A 24,459-nucleotide genomic window follows, 5' to 3' on the forward strand; every position below is an offset into this window, starting at 1 on the left:
TCTAATTAGTTATTAAGGTTTTAATAAAGTCATGGCAACTACACACAATTTATATATACTGATAATTGAAAAATATTTTGTCATTCTCGTAATAATAAATGCGAATTGGAACATGTTTGTGCAAAATCTTGCTAATTAGCAATATTTTTGCCTTGATAGGATGTGATGAAATTTTTTTTTATCCGCAATAAGGATGGAATAACAGGAAGGTGGTTAAACCCTTATACATACCTATATAATATGAATCAAATCTCAGGTCTCCCAAACTAACACAATGAGAGAGACAACAAATTCTACCATTAAAAAATTCGTACAAAACTCAAAACAAAAACTCAAAGCAAACCCGTACAAACTCAAAACAAATCCAATACAAACTCACTGCAACCAAGGAACAAAAAGAACAGCCACCCTTATCTACCAACCCAACAGCCCACACAAAAATCAACAACCATCGAAGTAGATTTCTATCATCCTAAACTGGGTCATGCCAATTAAATCAAAGGAGCAAGACATCAATGTGATGGAATTGTTGGCAATAGAATCTAACAAAAGGGAGAGAAGAAGAAAGAATAAAAAGAAAGAAGCAATGACATATCTAAATGAGAATAAAGAGAGTATACATTAGTGGTGGAAATGGAATTGTCAGAATTCATTGCCCAATCTAGGTTTGAAATGACACCTCTATTACCTTATTCCTTAAGACAAAATAGTTTTCAAATAGTTAAAATAAATTTTTTATAAAAAATATAGTTCAAATATGTTTGGAAGACTAAATATAATTTTTTTAAGAATGATTAAACTGGACTTTTTAAATATTTTAGAGTGACAGAAAGTTTTTTTTGTTTTGTTTTAATGTACTAATTTAATAATATTTTTTCTCTCTATTTTTTATTTACTTGTAAATCTAATACTTCGATTCTTATAATTGAAGTTTAGTTTTTTAATTCTTTATAACAAAAATAATATAATTTTTTTTAATGTTCTTCTAATAACTAATAAGACTACAATAGATACCGTGACCTTAATTTATTTAAATATATAAAACTTCATTTAGTGCTAAAAATTTAAAATATGTTAGAAACCATTGTAAAACTAACTTTCATAAAACGAAATAATATGATATAAGTAATTTATAAAAAACTGACAACTTATTTATTTTAATCTTTATATTAAACCAATACTGAGTCTTTATATGATTTACTAACTCTTAACTTATTTGTATTTTAGGATTTTAGGATAAAGGAGGAAAAATTATAAATTGAAATGATACTTAATTCAAGATAATTAGGAAATATTTATCTCAATTTAGTATATTTTGAAAGAATAGGATAATCACTCGAAGATAAAAGCTTTATAAAAAGATGTGGTACTCATTATTTGATCATACTAGTTCAAATCTTGTAAGAAATTATCATTATCAATGAAATTAAATACTGATAAAAAAAATAGATTGATAATGTGAAAGAAAAGGAATTAGTAATTTATCAACAATGAATCATTTAGAATAAAACGTTAGAATTTTTTTAAGTTAGAAAGGAATTTTTATATGATGTATTGAAAATGAAAAAAAAATGAGCTTTAGCAAATTAAAAAATATCAAAATACAAGTTACTAGAAGCTAAAGAACGTTAATTATAAAAAGTAAATGGAGAAGGAAACTAAAGATAATGTCGCATGAATAAAGATAATATTTAAGCAACAATTGTATCATATTTTTAAACAATATATTTTATTTATTGTAATTTCGTTTAGGTCAATAATTATGATAAATTTATTTATACCACATTTATAATACTTCTGAATAAATTATGAATGCATTAAGCCACTAATGTATTTATTATTGTAATATAAAAATATAATAAATGATAAACTATTTACATAAACTGTATCCATTAGTTTAGTATATGAGTTTTTCATTTATTTTCTACTAGTCGCTTCTCTTTTCAAATTACTTTAAATACAATTCATATTTCAGTTTTTCTTTAATTTCAAAGAAGAATACTTTGAACATGTTATCTGAAAGTATTCCAAATTTATAGAAAAAAACTCGTAAAATTTTCATTTCTACGTATTGAACAGTGAAAACAAAAACATTTATCAAAATTAGCATTGAAGTTGTTTTTCTACTGATAATTCTTACAAAAAAATTACTATTTAATGTAATTCATTATATTTTTCATTAATCGAAATTGGAAATCTTAAAATTGTTAAAAAATGATTGTTTGTGATTTGGTATATTAATGTATAAAAAATGAGAAAAATAATATAAGGTGGGATGTGGGAGTGATGGTGACAGAGATGAAAGGACAGTGAAAGCATGCGAGGAAACTGCACATGCAAATGAAAATGCAAATGCAAATGCAGATGCATGCGCACACATCAACATCAACATGCCATTCCCATGCAACTTGCACTATCATGCATGCTCTTTGCTTTGCGGCTCAAACATGTGATGCAATCAATCAATCAATCAATCATCCATCACTCACGCCGACACTCTTTTTTCTTTTGCTTTCCGAATCCATTCATTGAATCTTCCTAAAAAAAATCATTAAATAAAACCACCTAATTAATTATTTAATTTTTTATTAATAATTAATAAATAAAATAAAACGAACATTTCATAAATAATTGTCTCTGTGTTGGACAGTAGAGTCTTTCATTGTATAAACCTCATCCCCCATGAGCCGATTTTATGGGTTGAGTTAGGCTTAAAGTTTATTTCGTAACATGGTATTAGAGTCATTTTGAGTCTATCCTAACGAGTATTTATTGGTTTATCATATCATCACCCATAATATGTTATGCCACGCACGAGTTGCTGTCACTCTCGGTAAGAGGGTGTGTGTTCTTAAAGTCCATTTCGTAACACTCTATGTTAATTTTTATTAAAAAAAATCATTATAAAAAAATCATCAAATAAAAACCAGAAATTAGAAATAATTAGTTATTATAGTAACTAAACATGAGCACTAGAGACCATTTTAGAGACAAAAATAGTTTTTAAATTGGTATCTAATGTTTTAATTACCAATTATTTAGATTCTAAATTTGATAACAAAAATCATGATAACTAATTAATTACCAATTTAAAAATCAGTTAACAGTAATCGAAATTAATTTAAAAAAGAAACTAAAAGTTTTTAATTTTTAAAATAACTTTTAATTTAATCACTACAGTAACTAATTACTTTTTTACTCTAAAATTAATTTATATTTATGATTTTTTTGTAATTAACATAGAGATATTTCAATTATTATATAATAAATGGTCAAAATTAATGTGCTCAACATCTAACTTATATACATTATTCAGACTTTACATATCACTAAATCAATCTTGGAATTAAAAAGAATGATAAGTGAGATAAAAAAAAAATGAATTACTTAATTAATTAATCACCGTTTCTCTAAGTACAGAAATTCTATCTTTCTAGTGATAAAGCAAAGGAAGTACTATAGGTTGTGGTGTGTTTCAACTGAGCTAAAGTATTAAAGTAAGATCAGCAATCATTCCATGGGATTCGATTAGGACTGAAAAAACTTCACTCACCCTTTAACTTCACTTCTACTCATCTTTCTTCCATTTGGATCCATGCTACCTACTACCTAATCTTACAATTTTATTCTTTCATTTCTAGGCTAACTAATAGGACCTAACAATATGCCAAACAAATGAAGTTTAAGGAGACACAATAGTCTACTATATTCTTTTTATCAATATGATATTAATGAAATTTGAATTCTCTCAAATAAAATTATATTTTTAATATTTGAGATTTCACATTGATTAGACACCTTATATTTTATTTTTTAAGATTGAATTAGACTTAAAATTCACCTTTTAAGATGGTATTAAAATTATTTAAATTATATCTTGTCAAAAAGTTGGAGCTAACGTGTCAGCATTATTGGATTCTTATCAGATCATTTATAAATATATAGCCTTACACACGAGTTGGCTGATTTCAGCATGAGAGAAGTGTGTTGGGTATCGATTAGAGATAAGACATATTTATAGTATATAAAGTTAGATTTTATCTTACTTTTTGGCTGATTTTTATGTTGGACCAAGTATTCAGAAACTGTTTTGGTTAATTACCTTAGAGTTTTTAGGTTATTTAGTATATCCAACAATAATTTGTTTTATGCATAAGGTCTATGTCTATGGATGATTCACCTAATTGATTGTATGATTCATGTTTGATTTTGAATCTGTTTTTTTTTTTAAGATTATGCAGAAATCATAATCTATGTTGTATAATAGGGTTGAACTATTTCTAAAGTATTTTATATATTTTTTAATATATAAAAAATAAGTAAGTGTAAATTTTATCTTACAAAATCGAATTTTGTAAGATTAAATAAACTTAAAATTTACTATTCAATATCAATAAATTTATAAATATCAAAATCCTCTATAAAATGTTTTATTGAACATGATCATCAAAATTCAGAAATAAAGGGCGAATTTTCTGATTAGTCCCTATCATAGTGGCATCTATGGAGTGTAGGTGGCAAAGCCCCTTAACATAAACCACATATAGAATATCATATAACTCTCACAACTCAAGATCATATTTAAACTAGATTTTATTCCCACAACCTTCACCACGATTTCTAACCCTATTAGAAAGAAATTGGAAAGAGTGAAAGAAAAATAAAATAAAAGAATGAATGACATAAAACTTTATCATGGGATGCTGAAAGAAGATAGCCACATGTGATGAAACGACCAAAGATGATGCTGAATCAATCAGAGACGAATGAGGACAACGTTGTACTTCATGCACGCGACGTGTAGATTATAAGTTCTAGTTACTTTCTGAATTCAATATTGAAATTGAAAAGAAAGAAACTTGTTGAAAATATGACACATAAATGATTAAAAATTTCATATAAATGATTAAAAATTTCATACCATCTAAAGATTATAAGATTTTATAATATATAAATAAATGCAAATTTCTATCTCATAAATAAATAGTGGAAATTATCATCCAAAGCAAATAATTCTTAGGTCACTCTACTAAACAAACCCTTTGTGTCACTCTATATAAGTTATCATATAAAAGAAGGAATTTTATTTTCATATAAAAGAAAATTAATTATTTAAAAATAATTTCTAATAAATCTAATTTCCATAACTATTCAGATCATAAAGAAAAAACATCCTCAAATATTGATTGATCCTACAAATTAATGAAGATACTGAAAACCTGATTTACTAAAAAGAAGAAAAAAAGAAGAGATGTGTCTTTGTTTTAGCCACTTATATATCATGTCACTGTCATGATTCTTTAAATGTTATGAAGCCACTTGTTCCAGAGACAATTGGTGTAGAAGAATATGGCAAGAGATATGGATTTGGTCTACCAATTCATAACTCAGAACTCAGAGCTCTAAAGGAATATCAATTAATACATTTACTACTATAAAAGTGAACACCCTAAATAATTTTATTTATTTTTTTAATATAAACAATTTATTTTAGTTTTTTCGTCTAGATATATAGTTAAAAGTTTGCTTACTTAGCTAATGAATTACAATTTTTTATACAATAATTTATTTTAATTTTACATTATTATGTGTAAGAAAAACATTAAACAATGATAATGATATATATATATATATATAATTTACAAAATAAATTATAATAATAGTATCTTTCAAATTTGATAAGGTCAGAACAGTTGCGTTGTTTATAGGAACAAAAATGTGTTTCAAGTTCTTCAACTAGAGGAAATTTGTTTCCCTTAAACCTTTTCGACTAGTAATTTATTCTGGTACGTTCAATATAATCTCATACTCAAGAGTTGAGATCAAAAACAGTTTATAAGCTCATTTATTCTCTAATCTATTGATACGCTTTTTAAGAATAAAAACATAAGGAGATACCAACCTTTAAAAAGATCAATACTAAAAGATAAAAAGTACTAAAAGATAAAAAAAAAGTAAAAAGAAAACAAATTTAAGAGAATAAAGATATATTTAATTTCATGAAAAATGAAACTGATATTGTACCAAAATCAGACTTTATTAGAACTGCATGCTGAGTGTGCAAGGAAGCACTTTAAATAAAAATAAAAAGGAGAGTGAATGATGGTTAATCATGGGAAAAAAGAAAGTTGAGAGAGGAAAAGTTGAATAGAGGAATAAGAAAATGGGTTATATAGCAGCAGCATTGACATGAGCACAAGATCATATTTCATATTTCATAACATAAAAGAGCAAAGAGCAGCAACCTAAAAGTGGATCCAAGAAGGCATGGAAAACTGCCACTATCTTCACAAACATCAAAGGAGGAAGAGAAAGAAGACACAGTACAACAACTTGATGCTTATGCATCTTGGTCTTCAGAAACTGACATGTCTGCAATGGTTTCAGCTCTTGCTCAAGTTATGGGAACTTCCACTCACAACCCTCCCATGCCACAATCAACCTCTTTTCCTCTCCCAGATCAACCTCAACCTCCTTCAGATCAAGGTTTGCTACCTATATCTTAACTTATTTCATTTCATTTCGTTACGATTTCAAACCTAACTCAATTTTATAAAACTCACGGATTCATAAAACTCAGACGGATTCATAAAGTGATATTTTTATTTATTTATATATTATAAAAAAATTTAATATCTAATCTATCTTGAAGAACTTGTTTGTGTCTTCAATGAAAATGGTGAATCTTTGGATGTCATATACGAAATAATTAATTTGTTTTGGATAAGAAAACAAAAGTAAAAATAGAATTCATTTCTTTTTTTCTACTATGATCTATCTTTTCTTGTTGAATTCAAAATAAGTATATATTTCTTATAAATTTATGAACTGTGCTGCACCAAGCCACGAACAACAATCTGTGATCTTTGTTTGTTGACATGAAATACATGTTTTTTCGAAGATACTCAAGTTGCACTTTTTTTCTCTCGTGTATTTTGAAAAAAATGGGTTAGTTTTTCATGAAAGAATATCATAGTTTTATTTATTTTAATATAAACAATTTTGTTAATTATAGCATTGTTTATGAACGAATCTTTCTATATGTTTATATACTATTACTAGCTGCTGATAAAGAAAACTACTATCACTAGCTAATTGTAAAAATGTTTTTTTAACCTTTTTTAATATATAGTATAATTTTAAATAACCACTGCCTAAAGTTAATAATAAAAAATCAAAATCAGCTATAAATTATAACATTGAGATTCATATCGCAAAACTTAAAAAAAAATAAAAAAAATAGAACATAACACACATAGTTTCTCAAAATAAATGACATAATTTTTTAAAATGAAGGTAATATAAATTAAGCATCTAAAAAATGTAATTTTTATTCATATTATAATACCAGTTGATAATGCATATCATAATACATATTATATTTGTTTATAATTTAACATACAAACGTGAAAACGTGAAACCTATCATATACATTCAACAGTAACTATAAACCATACTAACTAACACATTAAAATCCTTATATAAAAAAAATTAATAATAAAAAAATTAATAATTTTTAACGGATCTCATACAAACCAGTGACTCAATACACTAGAAAATTTATTTTTGGAGATTTGTTCGTTATCCATAAATGCAAACCACATAAATGCACCTAATTTATCTCACTTTCCAAAAAGAATTAAGTCTAGTGAATTTTCATTTGAATAACAAAACTCTTTCTTTGAGTGACATGTTGGGTAGAAAATAAAATGAAAGTGAAAACTAAGTATGTGGACAACTTGCTAAATAAAGAAATTCAATGCATGCGTGTGTCTTATATCAAGTTGTCGTTTCTTCTTTTTTTCTTATCTCAACTTTGACCAATGCTCAAAAACACACACATCAAGAGGAACTAAATATAAGAATTTCTTCACGTAAGAATAAAATATATATCATACTTCTACTCCCAAGATTCATACGCCACACATATTTTTATACATTTTATTACACCATTTTTTTAATTTTTATATTCTTTATCTACTTCTTAAACCACATTATGTCTTTATCCTTTATTATTCTGCTATATTCAATCCAATAAATGTCTCATAATCTTATTCTATTTTGTAAGCATTTGAATTTCAGTTCCTTATCTTTACACTTAATATGCATATGCTATGAATTAACTATGTTTTTCTTCATTATACAAAGTTTATATTGTCTGTGTACTTATATTAAAAGAAATTATTAAAACAATTATTTATTGCTCATGTGACAAATAAATTTTTAAATATAAAATAAAATGTAAAAATATTTTATACTGATTTATCATTAACATTGATGTTATAATATTATAATATAATTTAGTAAAAATATTTCTTATACATAAATAAACACCACTAAAAATTTATTTAATTATTATTTTACTATAAGAGATATAAAATTTGGACTAAAAGCAAATATTTTAGATCAAAATAAATAAAAAATATATTTAATGCATTTTAAAATAAAGATTTCAATTTTCATTTTGTGAATGCATGCATAATTCTTAAAACTTTTAAGACTTTTGGAACAATAATTTAATTTCGTAATAAATTATAATAACAAACTGCAATAGTAAAGTGTGATAATAATACTTTAATATTGAATTTGACAAGTTTTATGTATTGGGAAACATAAAATCTACACCTACCTTACATTTGATATGGTATCTTTCTTTTTTTAGTTAAGTCATTCTTTTAAAATTTTACATGTAGAAATAAATAAGAACTTAATAAATTTGACTTTTTTTGCCTCTTATAGGCTTTTAACCTAAAATATTTATCCTCTCACCACTAAATTAATCTTAATAGGTTAGGTTAAGTTTGACTTTCTTCTTACCATCACATAACAACTTAATTTATTTTATACACAAATATGTCATAATATATCTTATCATTATAATTCTCGAGATGTTGGGTAGTTTGTTTGTTATCATTTTTTTCTGAAAAAAAAAAATCTTTTTTAAGTAAAATAAATAGATTTCAACTTTTTTTAATCAACTTATTCTACTAATAAGTAGTTGTATATTTCTAAATAAGTAAATTTTATAAGCTTCCCAAATAAGTGGTAGTTTTAAAATTATTTATTTTAAATTAAACCAAACCCATCCCTTACATTTTTTTTTATAAAATAAGTTAATACCATGGTGATTGAAATAGGCTTTTAATCTACATTAAATAAGTATAAAACTGATATGATAGGTTGAAGTAATGTTTTAATTTGTAAAAAATCAATAGACTAATACTAATTATATTATTTAAGTGAGATTAGTCTAGTAGAAACAAAGATTTACTGAATATTAGTGAAGATTAATGGTAGGTCGAAAACTAAATTACAATTGAAAATAAAAATAATTTTTTCGAATAATTTTAAAATTGTATTGATCAAATCACAATTGTAAATTGAATATTTTAATATATAGTTGTAAAAGTAAAATTCAAAGACAATAATTTACAACTGTTATTTGGCAATTGAACATTGAAAATACCAATTTACAACTCTAATTTGACTAATATAATTTTAAAATTATTGCATTTCAACAAAAAAAATATTTCTTCTACTAGTTGTAATCTAAATGTAGAGACAATCATGCATCAGATTTTTTTCAATTGTAATCTAGTGTAGAGTTGTAAAACATTCCATTAATCTAGTGAAATTTGTAAAAATGAAAATATATTAAGTAAAAGAGTGATGATATATTGACAATCATGCATCAGACTATAACTGAAAATATAAACAACTTTGTACTAAAATGAAATAATTTTTTAAGTTATATTGTTGTAAAGTTGTGTATTTCAATTTGCAATTTTCAAAACAAAAATATTATTTTTACATCCATTTTTTGTATTGCTCCAAATTACACCTTTCAAATAATAGAGGTTATGAAATGTAAAAGATTATTTTTATCATTTGAAGAGGTGTAATTTGGAGCAAAAGATGTGAAATTATCATTCCTCTTTTCAAAATAACCACTTTTTCCTAAGAAAAACATTGAAATGTAAAGTTGAATCTCTTATTGATTTGTGTGTGTTGGTAATGAAGGGGTGAGAAAGAAGGCACACTACAGAGGAGTGAGGCAGAGACCATGGGGGAAATGGGCTGCAGAAATCCGTGACCCTAAGAAAGCAGCCAGAGTGTGGTTAGGAACCTTTGAAACTGCAGAGGATGCAGCCCTTGCTTATGACAGGGCAGCCCTAAAGTTCAAGGGCACAAAAGCAAAGCTCAATTTCCCTGAAAGAGTTCATCACAATGCTCCTTGTATGCAGCAACAACAACACCAACCTTCATCAAACACAAACACTTTTCCCTTCCATGCAACTTCCAACACTGCTCCCACTCACTCTTTTTCTTCTGTTCCTGTTCCTGCTCCACCCTCATCTTCCACACATGATCATCATCAACATGGCCACCAACTTTTTCCAAACCTGCTTCAATATGCACAGATTCTTTCAAGTGACGATGCAGAGTTTCCTTACTACACATCTCATCTTTTCAGTCAACAACATCAGCAGCAGCAGCAGCAGCAAGAACAGCAACCTTTCACCTCTCAATTCTCTACCACTTTTTCTTCAACCTCTTCTCAAGCATCCTACTTCTACAACCACCAACAACAATTTGATGACCAGGGTCATGATCACTCAGGCCAATAGCATGCCTTTAATATATGTGATTTGCAATGTAACATCAAAGTTTTTGAAAGTCTTGATTAATTTGTAATCACAATATTGCAACTGCAGTATTGACCCATCAGCATTAGTTGTCCACAATTTTTCTGAATATCAAGATTTTTTAGATATGTAACCATGGCGATAATTTAGTAGTGTATGTTTAGTTTGCATCAAAATTTGCAGTTGGACATCTGAATTTGCAAAAGCTTTAATCCAAACACGGCTTTAAAACCTGGACAAAGCAATTATAAAGCTTTGTAGAATATGTATCTGTTAGTTTTGCTGCAGAAAGTGTGAAGGGTTAATGTATCTTTCTTTAAGCTTGCACAAGACATGGATCCCACGATTAATTTAAAATTCAATTATGGATAATGGTGTCTATTCTATATTGATGACCTTTTTTGAAAAAAAAAAACGTGATTTGTATACTGTGAAGTGAGAAAAAATAATTATTTTAACAAATCATAATTTACTTTGTTTTCAGATTTTTTTTCTCCAATTATTAATCAATGAGGAAGATGTTGGTTCCGAATTGACATTTAACAAGATTAATTAGGAAAAAAAACACGTGAAGTTTAGCTTTATTCATTGACTGATACATACTCATATCCTCTTTGTTTTTATTTGGTAAGTTTAAGGTTAGTTAAGTTTAAAGTTTATTTATTTTATTATAATTATTTAAAATTTATTATAGGTTATCTGAATTGTTATTGAACCACTCATAAACATATATAAATTGACAGTCTTAACATGAAGGAAGTGTTATAGAGATCTTACATCGACTTTGTATATATTTGTATATTATGAAATGTTGTTATGTATAGTCATTATGTTTTTCTTTATTAGTAAGAAATAAATAAAACAAAATGAGACAGTTTAGGAATGTTTTAATCCTTATACAGAAAGTGATCAAGATTAACCTGCTTAACACTTGACTTACAAATATTTTTCAGACTTTACAGACCATAGACCACCAAACCAATCATCAATTGAAATGAATGCTAAATCACATCAAAAGAACTCATTATCAACCCTATTAGAGTCCTTATAACCAATTTTTAGTCAAAATAATACAAACAAAACATCCTCTAACAACTAGAAGCCCACAAACACTCAAATTTCCTCACCTACACCCAAATTCCACAAAAACTCACTCAAAATTGAATCCACTTACTTCAAACCTAAAGAAAAGTATCCGATTTTCAATAGGAAGGTGGTTTTAATATGACTTCAAAAATACATCTCAATTGAACCACATGTATCCTTACCCTAAAATCTTTGAACTTCTAGACAAGCATTTTCTAGTAATGGCATTGTGTAATAAAATGTAAATTCCACAGTCTTCTTTTTCTACTCAAAAGAAGAAAAAAAAAGGTGTAGAAAACTTTTGGTTGGTGTTGAACAGAAGACTCCAAGTAGAAGTACTATATTATGAAGTATGAGGCGTTGCATAGACGGAAGTGAGTGTGTTTGAAGAAGTTAAAAGAAAAGAAAAAGGAAAAAAAAAGTGAAATTGATTTTGATTGAAGAAGCTTTTTGAGCTGTTCATTTTGCATGCGACGAGAAGAAGTAGAGAAGAGATTGATTTTGGTAGAAGGAATGATTTCCCATGAGGCATGCTTCCTATAGAAAGTTCTACTCATTATTGCTTTACTTTTAAGTATTTCGATTTCTGACTTCTCACCTACCAATTTTCACTTTACTTCAATTTACTTTTAACTTCTTTATTTGCTATTAGTGGAAAATGGTTCTTCTCCTATATTATATAATATAATGCATTTAATGAAGACGTAGATAAAGTTTAATTAATTATAGAAAAGAATAAAAATATCAATGATCTAAAAATAAGTCATAAAACTAAGTAACAAATAAAATATCAATATCTAGAAATAAGTCACAAAACTAAGTACAAATAAAAATTAATAGAATTAAATATGTTTTCAATCCTTTACTTTCACGTGAAATTAGTTTCGGTCTGTACTCTAAATTTTAAATTTTTTTGGATAAATATAACTATTGAAATGAGTAATTGTCAGTTTTTATTATGTGACAAATCGATTTTTAGTGTGTATTAAGATGTTAAAATATTTAATACTGATACATTGCTGATATAGAAGTTATAATTTACGCTAAAAGTTTCATAAAAAGAAAAAAAATAATGATAAGGAAAAAAAAATTATATTATAGTTCATGGACAAAAAATAGCCTAGATTAAAAAAATTAAATATTACCTAAACATATACCCGTATCCTATCAATACAAATATTTTCCGCCAAAATCAAAACGAATTCAAACAATACAAATTAATTTGTCATCCATATTATCAATTTCAAAATAAGATTACATAAAACACTATAGTTCTATATATAATTTTTTTTTTCAAAAAAATATATTCAAGTTCATATAAGATATTCAAGCCTTAAAACCCACTAATTTCAATAGTTTCTATAGAGTATAATTTGTTTTTATCAATATAGTGTATAATATATATTGTTTATGTCTGCATATTTATTATTATATATAATAAAAAAATAATTATAACCGATTGTAGTTTGTCATGTAATTAAAGGAAGTTAATAAATATTAGATGATGTGATTTGATATCACTAATTACTAGTTTTAGTGGCTCTATTAACAGTATAACGAGAAAATATAAACTTGGTGATTTAAGGAATAACATTACAATAAGAAGTCCAATATGAAGGGTAAAAAAAAAGAGTGTGGAAAATTTATTAAACGTAAATTTTAAAACATTTTATACATATATAAATGTTATAATTTTGCTAGTTAATTTATGTTCTAGAGTTATTTCATTCTTTTGGAATTCAATAATATATTTAATCTTTATTTACATTTAATGAATGTAAATTCTTTATTAAATTATTACTTCGAACTTGTTGGAAAAGTAAGTATTATTGAAAGTGTCTAGACACTAATAATTGAAGAAAAAATAAATGATTTTATTCAATTATCAAAATTTTGTGAAAATTATAAATTAAAAAGGGAAGGCATGTTTTTAATAATTTATGAGATTAAATTTTTGAAAATTTACTTGGAAAGAATTTTAGCAGATTATCGTACTATAGTTAGGAAATTTTAAAATTTACATTTTAAAATATTACTTATTTTAATTGTAGTAAACAATTTTCTTAAAAGTATGAGTAAAGTAAAGTTTATTAGATATGGGAGGAATTTATACTAGCTTTTTAAATTTTTGCATTATATTAATTTGTTTACGTGGTCTTATCTTGAATGATATAAAATTTATATTTAATATAATATTTTGAAATGTGTGCACAAAGTATTATAATTTAGTTGCTCTATGATATGTTTTATGTAAAAAAATTAAAGATATTTATTTTTAAATATAGTGAAAGTTAAAGTTAACAATTTGTTTAAAATAACAATTAAGAATGAAAATAATATTCCATATCTAAGTAAGAAGACACCTGTACGTATGTGCTTATTTTTATCGTTAAATAAAGATACTATTAGTTTACAATTATCAAATAATATTGCATCATAAATATATTAATAAAATTTTAATTCTTTATAAAATATAATTATATTCTCTCAATTGTATCAGGTTCAATCAACCAAATACATGTCAAATAATTTTGTAAAATTGGTTTCTTTTAAATTTAGTCTCTATATAAGTAAGACAAAGGAAAAAAAAATCCTCATAAACTGTGTACAAAGTTTATGTTTATTCTCCGAATGAGTGTTGAACAAGTTCCATTCAAAATTTGAACATGACCTTTCATAGAAGAAGTCATTATGTTTTTCATCCAAAAAGAAAATAAAAACTGAACATTGATCTCAAAGCACTTAGTCATTTCATATAAAACAGTTATAAGATTAATTATACCAGAATTGACATGCATGGTTAATTTTACAACAATATATGCCAAACTGTTTCCCCAAAGTACAGAACAAAATCATTATTTAAATGGTGTATCACCTTGGTCACTTTGCATGTGGTTCTCATATTTATCTGCCATCAAAGGAAGAGATGGGTGCAACTCTGTGCGGGGAAATAAAAGTTTCAACCGGAAAGCATCAACACCATTCAAATAGTAGTGAAAGAGCCGTTTAGATCTAATAAAGCCAAGGCGACCATAGAGTGCCAGTGCTCCTTTATTTGTCACTTCTGCTTCCAATGTAACCTATACAAATAAATAAACAAAGAATGTGAGTCTAACCTGGCCCTAAGGTCAAATTCTAAAGAATTTAGGCTTAAGCTGATATTCATTTTTCACTACGTGAGAAGAATCAAAATCTATCAAAGATTAGTTTCTTCAAAATGAATTTATCCCTTAACAAGCTGTCAGCATTCAACAAGGAAAAATATAAAAAATTTAAGCACAAAAAAAAATGTCATTCAAAGGGTGCTTTTAACAAACAAAATCAAAGAGACAAGAACACAACTGATATTTTAGAGGAGAGTCGAAAAAGGGGCATGTGTACTACCACAACCCTAGCTGTTTCCACTGCTACATGTGATTCAACTTTAGAAACAGAAGGTAAAACAAACATTTTTTCCATTTGCATTTGCCTGTAAATTAAATTTAGTAAGTTGAATATTTGCTTTTTGACTAAATATTCAAACATATTAAATCAGCACAGAGTTTTAGTATTGTATTTGAGCCATAAAACTGCAATAAAAAGAGTTTTTGATATTTGTATATACATTCAATTTATTGGTATTTCCTGCACTATATTACAATGGCAATAACTTGTTTTTCTTTTCTAAAAGAATATCAAAGTCAGCCAAATTAAACAATAAGTTCCAATTTTCAATGTCCTACCAATGTTTCTACATTTTCTCTATTTGTAATAATATATCACAATGCAACTTATTGATAAATGGCATGAAACCATGGTAAGATGATGAACCATTGGCATGCATATGCGGAAGGAAATGAAGAAATGGAAAAATGGGCCTTTTGGTGTATGAGAGAAGTGGAGAAGTAGTGAAGAATCTGGTTGGAAGAGAGAAATGTTGAACAGAAGGCAAGGACAGCTGGCAAAAGAAGATTGGGAGGAAAATATTGGTGAATGATACGAGGGACAATGAGGACACTCATTTAGGGAATAAGCCAGAACATGAGGTTGTATGAGTATTTTGGGTATAAAGGCGACTTTGGCCTGGGGAGGAGAGTGCTTTATCCTATAGCATTTTGGGGCTGTATTCGCTGCTTCATCAGAGACTTATAAACACCATAAGGATATGTGCATCATTCCTTTAAGCTGAATATTATCCAGATTTTAGGAATAAGCCAGAACATGAATAAAAGAGTGATACACAATGAAAGGCAAAAACTAATTCTCAGCTACTCCGGTAAAGGAATAAAATAAGTGTGAATCATATTTGGGAATTCATTTTCATCCCATCTACATGACAATTACTATTGGACCAGTACACCAAAACATTAACTAAAATGCAATAGTCATACAAATGAAAATAAATTGTATAATAAATGCATAACCATCATTCCAAAATCCGATCCAGTGAACTTCTATTGTTTAAGATGAAAGCACAATGAAATTTTCGTTTTCAGTTTGTCATATCAACCAACAGGGAAACTACAAAGTTTTATTTCTCTCAACCTTGACTCCTTTCCACAGGTTAAACTACAGAACACTGCAATACAACAACATATGGTAACACACAAACCTCTTCACAACCTGATTCCATCATCACCTTGATAGACCTAGTAACAAGCTCTGTAGCTGCAAAAAAATTAAGCACAAACCAAAAACCTAAACATTAGCATTTACCAACATCATGACACTAACGTTCTTACAATATCCAGTAATAACATCACAAAACAGGAAATTAACACAAAAAAATAATCATTGATAACAAAGTGGACATGTGTATTACACAACTCAAATTCCTTATGCTATCCAGTAATAACATCACAAAACAGAAAATTAACACAAAAAATAATCCTTGATAACAAAGTGGACATGTGTATTACACAACTCATAAATTCCTTATGCTAGATTGAGGGGTGCTTTTTGGAAGAAATCATAAAAATATGTTTTTTTAGTCCCTAATTATCGATTAAACGTGGCCAAGGTCCTAATTTGTAAAAAAATGACGAATTCTCTAGAAATGAGAGACTAAATCCAGATGTTTCTTTAAGTTTGAAGACCAAAGCCATCATTGTGGAAATATAGGAACTTTGACCACTCTTGACCGAAAATATAGAGTCTAGAAACGCACTTTCCCCTTATTTTATTTGTTCAAAAGCTTTTATAGGAAATTGATAAAAAATAATCAAAACCAAATACAAACACCTTAAAATCTAATAGGTTTCACTTCTTTCCCAGATAAAAATTAAAGAGGAAAAAAAAGGACAGCATAGAATGAGAACTACCAATGCCTCTTCCTCTATAAGGTTTGATCACAACCAGCATGGCAATGTAGCCTCTGAAAGTGTTGCGGTGTTCCCCCATCTTACATACCACCGTGCCCACGCATTTACCCTTGTGGAACGCCTGAAACCAAACAAATGCAGAAAACAAATTAACAAAAGGAAAACCCACAAACCTATAAGAGATTCAATTAGCGAGAATTCAAAAAAAAAAAAAAGTGAAAAGTTGAGGAACCAGGAAAGAAAGCTGAGGCCAGAGATAGACGAAGTAACGGTACGTGAAGATTGAGTATGGTTCGCTGAGCTCTTGGTCCACCAGGTTCATTATCAGAGGAAGGTGATGCTCGCCGCCATAACTCACGTACTCAATCTCCGAAGAGTCGAATTCCACGTTTTCCATTTGTTCTTCTTCTTCTTCTTCACCCTTGTGCCCCCATCTCTTACACAGCACAAAAGGATCCAACTTTCATCATGCCCAACATATATGGGCCTTGAGCTTTTCCATTTTGGCATTTACGCTATTGATGTTCACACTCCCTTTTTCTCTTCTCACCCTTCTTTTTTTTCAAATGTGAAGAAACGAAAAAGGGACATTTCTTCACGTCCATACATTTATTCTGCACATTTATAAATATGAAAATTTTATTTTATCTTTTCAGATGGTGAAATTCAGGAGTCAAAAGTATTTTCAAATTATACAATTTAAAAAAAATTATAAATTGTATAATTCACAAATATTTTTTGATTTTGTATTAAGAAAGTCTTTATGGATTGTGGAATAATACAAGTGAATTAGGTTGTACTTCATAATCACGACCCCTTAGTGACTGATAATTTTCTTCTTGATAACAAGTAGTATTAGAAAGAACTAAACATTATGCAATTAAAAAATGTTTTTAAAGTATATAATAATTTTTTTATTGTATAATAAAAAAAACTTTTTTAAATTGATTATTCTCTAAGATATTTTGTCTTCCAAATTATACAATTAAAAAAATATATAAAAGACAAAAATATGCAAAAGAAAAACTAATCTGGTTCTTCGTTCCGAGGTAAGTTTTTTATTTTTATTTTTAAATTACTTAAATTAACTTGTTGATTAAGATATTACTCATAACTAATAATATTGATAACAATGTTTAACATGGAAATATTAATACCCTCCTGTTTTACATTTTGATAATATATTAATATCTTATATCGAGGTTATTTAATTTTTAAAAAATTGAATGTAATATTAATTTTGTGTATAATTAAAATTCTACATTTTAAGTATATAAATAACGATAAAAAAAAGTAAATTGAAATCTTTTTAGATTCATTGAAGTTTCAAAACTAATAAGTGAATAGAAGAATATATGCAATTTTTTTAGACATGGATGGATTTGTGTTAAATATATTCATTATGAATATTAACTTACTATGTATTTATGTTATCAATGTAATTATTATGTGTTAACCTGGGTCTTGTTTTGAGAAATATTTGAGGCCATTATCGAGGATGAACAAAGGTCTCAATAGTCCTCAAGTGTACAAGAGCTGTGTGCTCAACCATTTCTCTCTATTGAATTGAGTGATTTGTTAATATTTAAGAAGTACAACTTATTAAAATAAAAACATAAATAAGTCTTTTTTTTTCTGAATTTATAAATGCTTATTTATTCCACTTTGATCCTATTGAATATATATCAAATTACATGGTGTATTTCTAAATATTTTTTTTATTTGATGTTTGTAAAATAATGCAAGGAAACTTCAGATTCGCAGGTGAATACGATGAATATTAAGAAGAAAATTATTTCAATTTATATAAAATAAATGGAAATTTTAAGCATAAGCCTGAACTATTAGAAAACTAAATGTTATGGCGGTGGAGGTGAAAATTCATCACTTTCATGTTTAATATTACTCTTCATTGGTAAAAGGAAATAATAGGAAAGAAAATTTATACAAATCTTTAATAATACTTTTATGAGCGAGTTTGATGCGCCATAATTCTCCTAAATGGAATACCCATTTTTTTTTATATCCCACGTCAATAAGTTAATAAGTGGATAGGAGAATATATGAATTTTTCTAGAAATTGATGTGCCTAGACTTGAACTTGTGTTAAATATACTCATGAATACTAACTTACTATTTTTGAAGTGTATTTATGTTATCAATCTAATTATTATGTTTTAACAAAGTTTTTACATCAACTTTAAGAATGAAACAGATGATTTTTTTTATACAAATAATTGTTTTGTTTTATTAATCATTTCGGTCTCTTTAAAACAAGATATAAGATAGAATTATGTTTTGTTTTATTTTAAAAGTGATTAAATAATAAAATAGTAGTTATATTAGCTTCCATTTATATTTTCAATTAATTTCATTTTACTTTATTTCATTCTCCATTATGTGTATAATTATAACTTGTAAAAACTTAATTCGGCAAAAAAAAAATTCAGTAATTTGTTTACTTTTTGTAAGTTGAATTTTTTTATATTCTTGTATATGAAGAATATAATTTTTTATTCCTAGTTCGCTTTCTACTCGTCAATGGTATAATTTTTGGGGACATATTTATGTGAGAAATGATTTTGATATTGAATTGAAACCTATAAATTTGAATTATATAATGTCATTAAAAATATTATAAATTAAATTAAGTCATATAATTATTTAAAAGATAAAAAATGTTTAAAAAAAAATATTTCATATTTTAATTACGTAATAATTATAATGATTAAAAAAAACTTTTTAAAAACAGGTCCAAGAATAACACCTGGGCCTTGTTTTGAGAAATATAGAGGCCCATTATGAGGAAATCAGGCCCAATCCAATTGAGCATGAATAAGTACACTATATCAAACCCTAGTGACCAAACATCACAGCTTCTCAGTCGCCGTTTCCTCCGTTTAGGGTTTCTTCTTCCTTTCTCCGAACTGCAACAATGGTTGCCGCCAAGAAGACCGTGAGCTCTCTATTCTTCTATGCCATTAACGTTCTTGATCTGTTTGTAGTTCTCAATTCCAAGTCGATTCTAATGGGACTATGTTTTGTTGTTTTTAATTTGAAAAATGCAGAAGAAGACCCATGAGAGCATCAACAACAGGCTCGCTCTTGTCATGAAGAGTGGAAAGTACACCCTTGGATACAAGACCGTTCTCAAATCCCTTAGGAGCTCCAAAGGTCGCTTTTCTACACTTCTCTCATTCTATGCTCTTGTTATTTTTCACTTCATTAGGTGCCATCTTACTGTTGCGTGCTGCTGCTGTGAAATTGTTGTTTGTTAATTGATTATTTGACAGATTCGAAGATCTCTGTGAATTTTTGTTTCATGTAATGTTTTTTTATGTTTCGATAGATGTGTGAAACGATATCTAAATATTGTTGAACTCGTTTCAGGAAAACTGATTATCATTGCCAACAACTGCCCTCCTTTGAGGAAGTCAGAGATAGAATACTATGCTATGTTGGCAAAGGTTGGAGTTCATCACTACAACGGAAGTAAGTTCTTAATCTAATATAGCTTTTTATGCTGGCTTGGAAGAAATGATAGGTGCAAAATTATAAATTTCTGATTTATGTTAGTTTAAGAAATCTGCTTCTAAGAACTATTTTTAGTTACATAAGTGTACGATCTTGTGGTATTTAACTTGGGGTATTTGGTTTAACATCAACTGGTTCACATTGTTAAGTAAATTATTGGCTACATGTAAGTATATGTTGTTAGTTAAACATAGAAGTTATTGAGAAATGAACATAAATCTTGAAGCAGTCGTATGACTAATAATTGGTTTTCTTGCATTATAACCTCAACAGTGCTTTCATTGTACATGGTTTTGACAATCTGGCTATTAATTTCCTTGATATATCTATTCGATCTTCATTTTTATCAGCTAATGTTTCTAGCTTTTCTCTACTTTTACAATTAAGAACTACATAGATAGCACTCTTGATGTTACACAAGTTTTTTTTTCTGATGTTATTAGTTGATGCAAAATCGGCATGGTTGTAATTTTATCTATCGATGATAATGGTTGAATGTTATGGTATCTGGTAGAAAATGTCATTTGACACTTTTTCAAGATTCGGGTTAGTTCTTCTCATTAAGAAAATATTTATGTTTGTAGACAATGTTGATTTGGGCACTGCATGCGGGAAATATTACAGAGTGTGCTGCCTCAGCATTATTGATCCTGGTATTGGTTGCCTCCTTTCTTTTTCATCAATATTAGAGACTAGTTGTGATATTTTTGTTTTTCTAATGCTGTTTTTCTTTTGTATTTTCAGGCGATTCTGATATCATCAAGACACTGCCTGGGGAACAATAAAGTAGTATCGGAGTTGCATGCTTTTATATTTTCTGTTAGTTGATTCAGACATTGCTGAAAGAGTATCTGATTCAGTTGTAGACTTTTGATGTAAGGTATTATTCTAGCTGAGCATACAAGTAATTTTGAGTTTTCATCATGTTTCATTGTGGCAATTTTTATGGAGATAATATAATTTTATTTTCATCACGCTTGCTTCAAACGTCATACAAGTGTGTTATCGTACGTTTCGATTTTTCATGGCAACTCTCCCATAAATAAGAGCTTGAAATGGATAAAGTTTTTTTGTCCATGCTTTTAGAACAAAACAATTCTGAATTTAGCTCAACGTAACGGGATACAGGAAGATAAAAATCTATAATTTTTCTTATCGATTGCTGGTAAAATTCATGTAGTTTTTTGTTTTACTAGTATCTGACAGTTTCAACCCCTCAAGTCTATTTGAAGAAACTGTGAATTAATCATACAGATCTAACTATTTGTTGCTACTCGTTAATCATCTGAGTTATTTATATGCATCAACAAATCTTGATGAAAATGAAAATCAATGTTTTTTGAGTTTTCATCATGTTTCATTCTGGCAATTTTTATGGAGATAATATAATTTTATTTCATCATTCTTGCTTCAAACGTCATACAAGTGTGTTATTGTTCGTTTCGATTTTTCATGGCAACTCTCCCCTAAATAAGAGCTTCAAATGGATAAAGTTTTTTTTGACCATGCTTTAAGAACAAACCAATTCTGAATTTAGCTCAACGTAACGGGATACAGGAAGATAAAAATCTATAATTTTTCTTATCGATTGCTAGTAAAATTAAAGTAGTTTTTGTTTTACTTAGTATCAGACATTTTCAACTCCTCAAATCTTTTGAAGAAACTCTCTGTAGATAAACATACAGATCTAACTATTTGTTGCTACTCGTTAATCATCTGAGTTATTTACATGCATCAACAAATCTGGATGGAAATGAAAATCAATGTTTTTTGTGATCGACAAAAGGATTTTGGTAGATTTAAGGAAACTACAGAAATTCAATTGAATGTTATTATTAACAACATTGGTATACACAAACTGTGTTGAAGAATTGATCATAAAATGTGGGTTTGAAGTAAAGAAAGAATGGATTAGAATGAAAGTTGGAAAGTGCAAGAAGTCAATTGACCTTGTCCATCTTCTTCACGAGCTGAGCCATCTGAAACCTCCAAAAGAAAAAATAAGCGAAGCCCAAACCTATAAGAACAAAGATCCAAACGCTCTCGTCTTCACCCTCTCTTTTTGACCTCAACTCAGCAATCCCAAAATTCTCTCTTCTCGAATTCCCTACCCTCCCTTCATCCACGTGACCGTACAACACATACACTCTGTCTTTATCTCCCACCACCACCGACGTCGGAAACCGCTGCACATTCACTTCCACCTTGTCGTACACCACTCCCTCCGACCAACTATCTATGCTCTTCAACATCCACAGCTCCTTCATCGGCGATACCACTGCCGCCACCCCGTCGCTCCTCACCGCGATGTCCTCTGCACCGATCAGGTCCTCGTTCAGCAACACATTCCTCGCCGTTCCGTCTTCCGCGTCCACCTTGAAAACCTTCCCGGTGGTCGATTGCACCACTAGGAGGTAACCTTTGTTGACGTAAGTGATTCCGTTTAGCCCTAGGTAATCGTGAGGTGAGTTGACGTCGTCCGCCGGATTGTTTGTATCCGCCAAGTACTTCGGCGATTTGGAGAAGATCGAGGCGGATCCGTCAGCGGTGACCTTCCAGATGAAGTTTCCGCCGGAATTGGTGACGAAGGCGTTGCCGCTGTAGTCGACGGCGACATCGTTGGCGGCGTCGTTGTCTTCGGAGGGGAGGGGAGTGAGGAAGAGGCGGCGGCGGGAGCGGAGGTCGTAGGCGGCGAGGGCGTTGAACGGAGGGAGGGGAGCGTACGAGTGGACGACAGCGAGGAGGCGGTTGCGCGGGGTATCGACGGCGAGGCCGAGGATGGAAACATCTTCGGGAAGGTCGGTGTCGGAGATGTAGGTTTCGACAATGCCGGAGTCCGATACGGCGGTGATGATCCTTTGGTGGAGGGATCCGAGGAGGAAGTGCTGCATGAGTGGATCCCAGGCGAGGGATTCCGGGTAGAGATCGGGTGACCGGAAATTGATGACGTGAGCATTACGAGCGAGGATTGGGACTGGGCCCTGGCCCAATAAGGAGAATATAGTGATTGTGATGATTACAAGGAAGGGTTGTTTGGGTGATGAGATTGGCATTATGATTGGAGAGTGTGATCTGAAGATGGTTCTTAAAATCAGAGTAAGCTTTGGCATGGAGAAAAAAACGGAAACATCAAAACCAAATCAAAACTCCACTTTCTTCCTAAATTGAGTAAATCAGGGGTTGACTAAGATCTATGATCCAAACTCTCTAACTGCAAAATCGTTCACAGAAATTAATTTTATTTAAATATAACATTTTTTGCCTGAAAATACTCAACCACAACACCATTCAAAATGGTTAGTTATCATTTTGTGCCCACCGTTTAACAGGTTGCAGGTTGCTGGGAAATGGTTGAAGCTAGGTGGTGTGTGCTATCTACCCCATTTCTCCAATGCATATCAGCAGCATTCTTGTATCTCATTACTACCATTTGCTATCTCTTTGAATGTACAAATATACAATAGCAGTGACCAGGTTAGAATCTTAAGGCCTAATTTGCTAAATTATTATGTTATTTCCCTCCACTTTATCTATAATCATTTTACATCTTTCTCTGTCATCACATAATGTTATCATGTTAATGGATCACAGTCCTCATTTCCTTGTTAACATGGCAGGATCTCCAACTCTAATAGGTTCTCTTTGAATAGTATGAATGAACGATAAAGAAAAAAGTTTTAAGATTATAACCAAAATATATTAATCTTTGATGATAATCATCATTTTTCCCCATCTAACTTGCACAGTGAGTACTGCATTCTTCTTTCTTTTTGTAATTTATGTTCACTGTCAGTTTCAATATATTTTTTAAGTATAGACAATTATAAATATAATTCAACAATTTTCCAATTAAATCCATTAATTTTCATTGTCTTTTTCAATGACAGAAAGAA

The 24,459-nt window shown here is 28.9% G+C and overlaps 4 protein-coding genes across 4 annotated transcripts; 2 read left to right on the forward strand and 2 right to left on the reverse strand.

Moving 5' to 3' along the window:
• The first annotated feature begins 6,104 nt into the window (after positions 1-6,104).
• Positions 6,105-10,836, forward strand: LOC137825531 (ethylene-responsive transcription factor ERF113). The gene is made up of 2 exons (XM_068631219.1): positions 6,105-6,486; positions 10,021-10,836. Exons 1-2 carry the CDS (start codon positions 6,369-6,371, stop codon positions 10,626-10,628), a joined length of 726 nt encoding a protein of 241 aa, XP_068487320.1. The 5' UTR covers positions 6,105-6,368; the 3' UTR covers positions 10,629-10,836.
• Positions 10,837-14,459: 3,623 nt separating this feature from the next.
• On the reverse strand, positions 14,460-17,505 carry LOC137825532 (N-alpha-acetyltransferase MAK3). Its single transcript, XM_068631220.1, has 4 exons — positions 17,265-17,505; positions 17,033-17,153; positions 16,324-16,379; positions 14,460-14,812 (listed from the first exon to the last, which is right to left on the reverse strand). Exons 1-4 carry the CDS (start codon positions 17,427-17,429, stop codon positions 14,588-14,590), a joined length of 567 nt encoding a protein of 188 aa, XP_068487321.1. The 5' UTR covers positions 17,430-17,505; the 3' UTR covers positions 14,460-14,587.
• A 2,360-nt stretch (positions 17,506-19,865) lies between these two features.
• Positions 19,866-21,540, forward strand: LOC137825534 (large ribosomal subunit protein eL30). The gene is made up of 5 exons (XM_068631223.1): positions 19,866-19,988; positions 20,101-20,206; positions 20,423-20,524; positions 21,151-21,219; positions 21,311-21,540. The coding sequence occupies exons 1-5, from the start codon at positions 19,968-19,970 to the stop codon at positions 21,349-21,351; spliced, it is 339 nt and encodes a 112-aa protein (XP_068487324.1). The 5' UTR covers positions 19,866-19,967; the 3' UTR covers positions 21,352-21,540.
• A 774-nt stretch (positions 21,541-22,314) lies between these two features.
• Positions 22,315-23,812, reverse strand: LOC137825533 (uncharacterized). Its single transcript, XM_068631221.1, has one exon. It carries the CDS (start codon positions 23,674-23,676, stop codon positions 22,507-22,509), a length of 1,170 nt encoding a protein of 389 aa, XP_068487322.1. The 5' UTR covers positions 23,677-23,812; the 3' UTR covers positions 22,315-22,506.
• Between the last annotated feature and the right edge of the window lie 647 nt (positions 23,813-24,459).

Source organism: Phaseolus vulgaris, chromosome 8 (assembly GCF_000499845.2).
Source record: "Phaseolus vulgaris cultivar G19833 chromosome 8, P. vulgaris v2.0, whole genome shotgun sequence".
Lineage (NCBI taxonomy): Eukaryota > Viridiplantae > Streptophyta > Magnoliopsida > Fabales > Fabaceae > Phaseolus > Phaseolus vulgaris.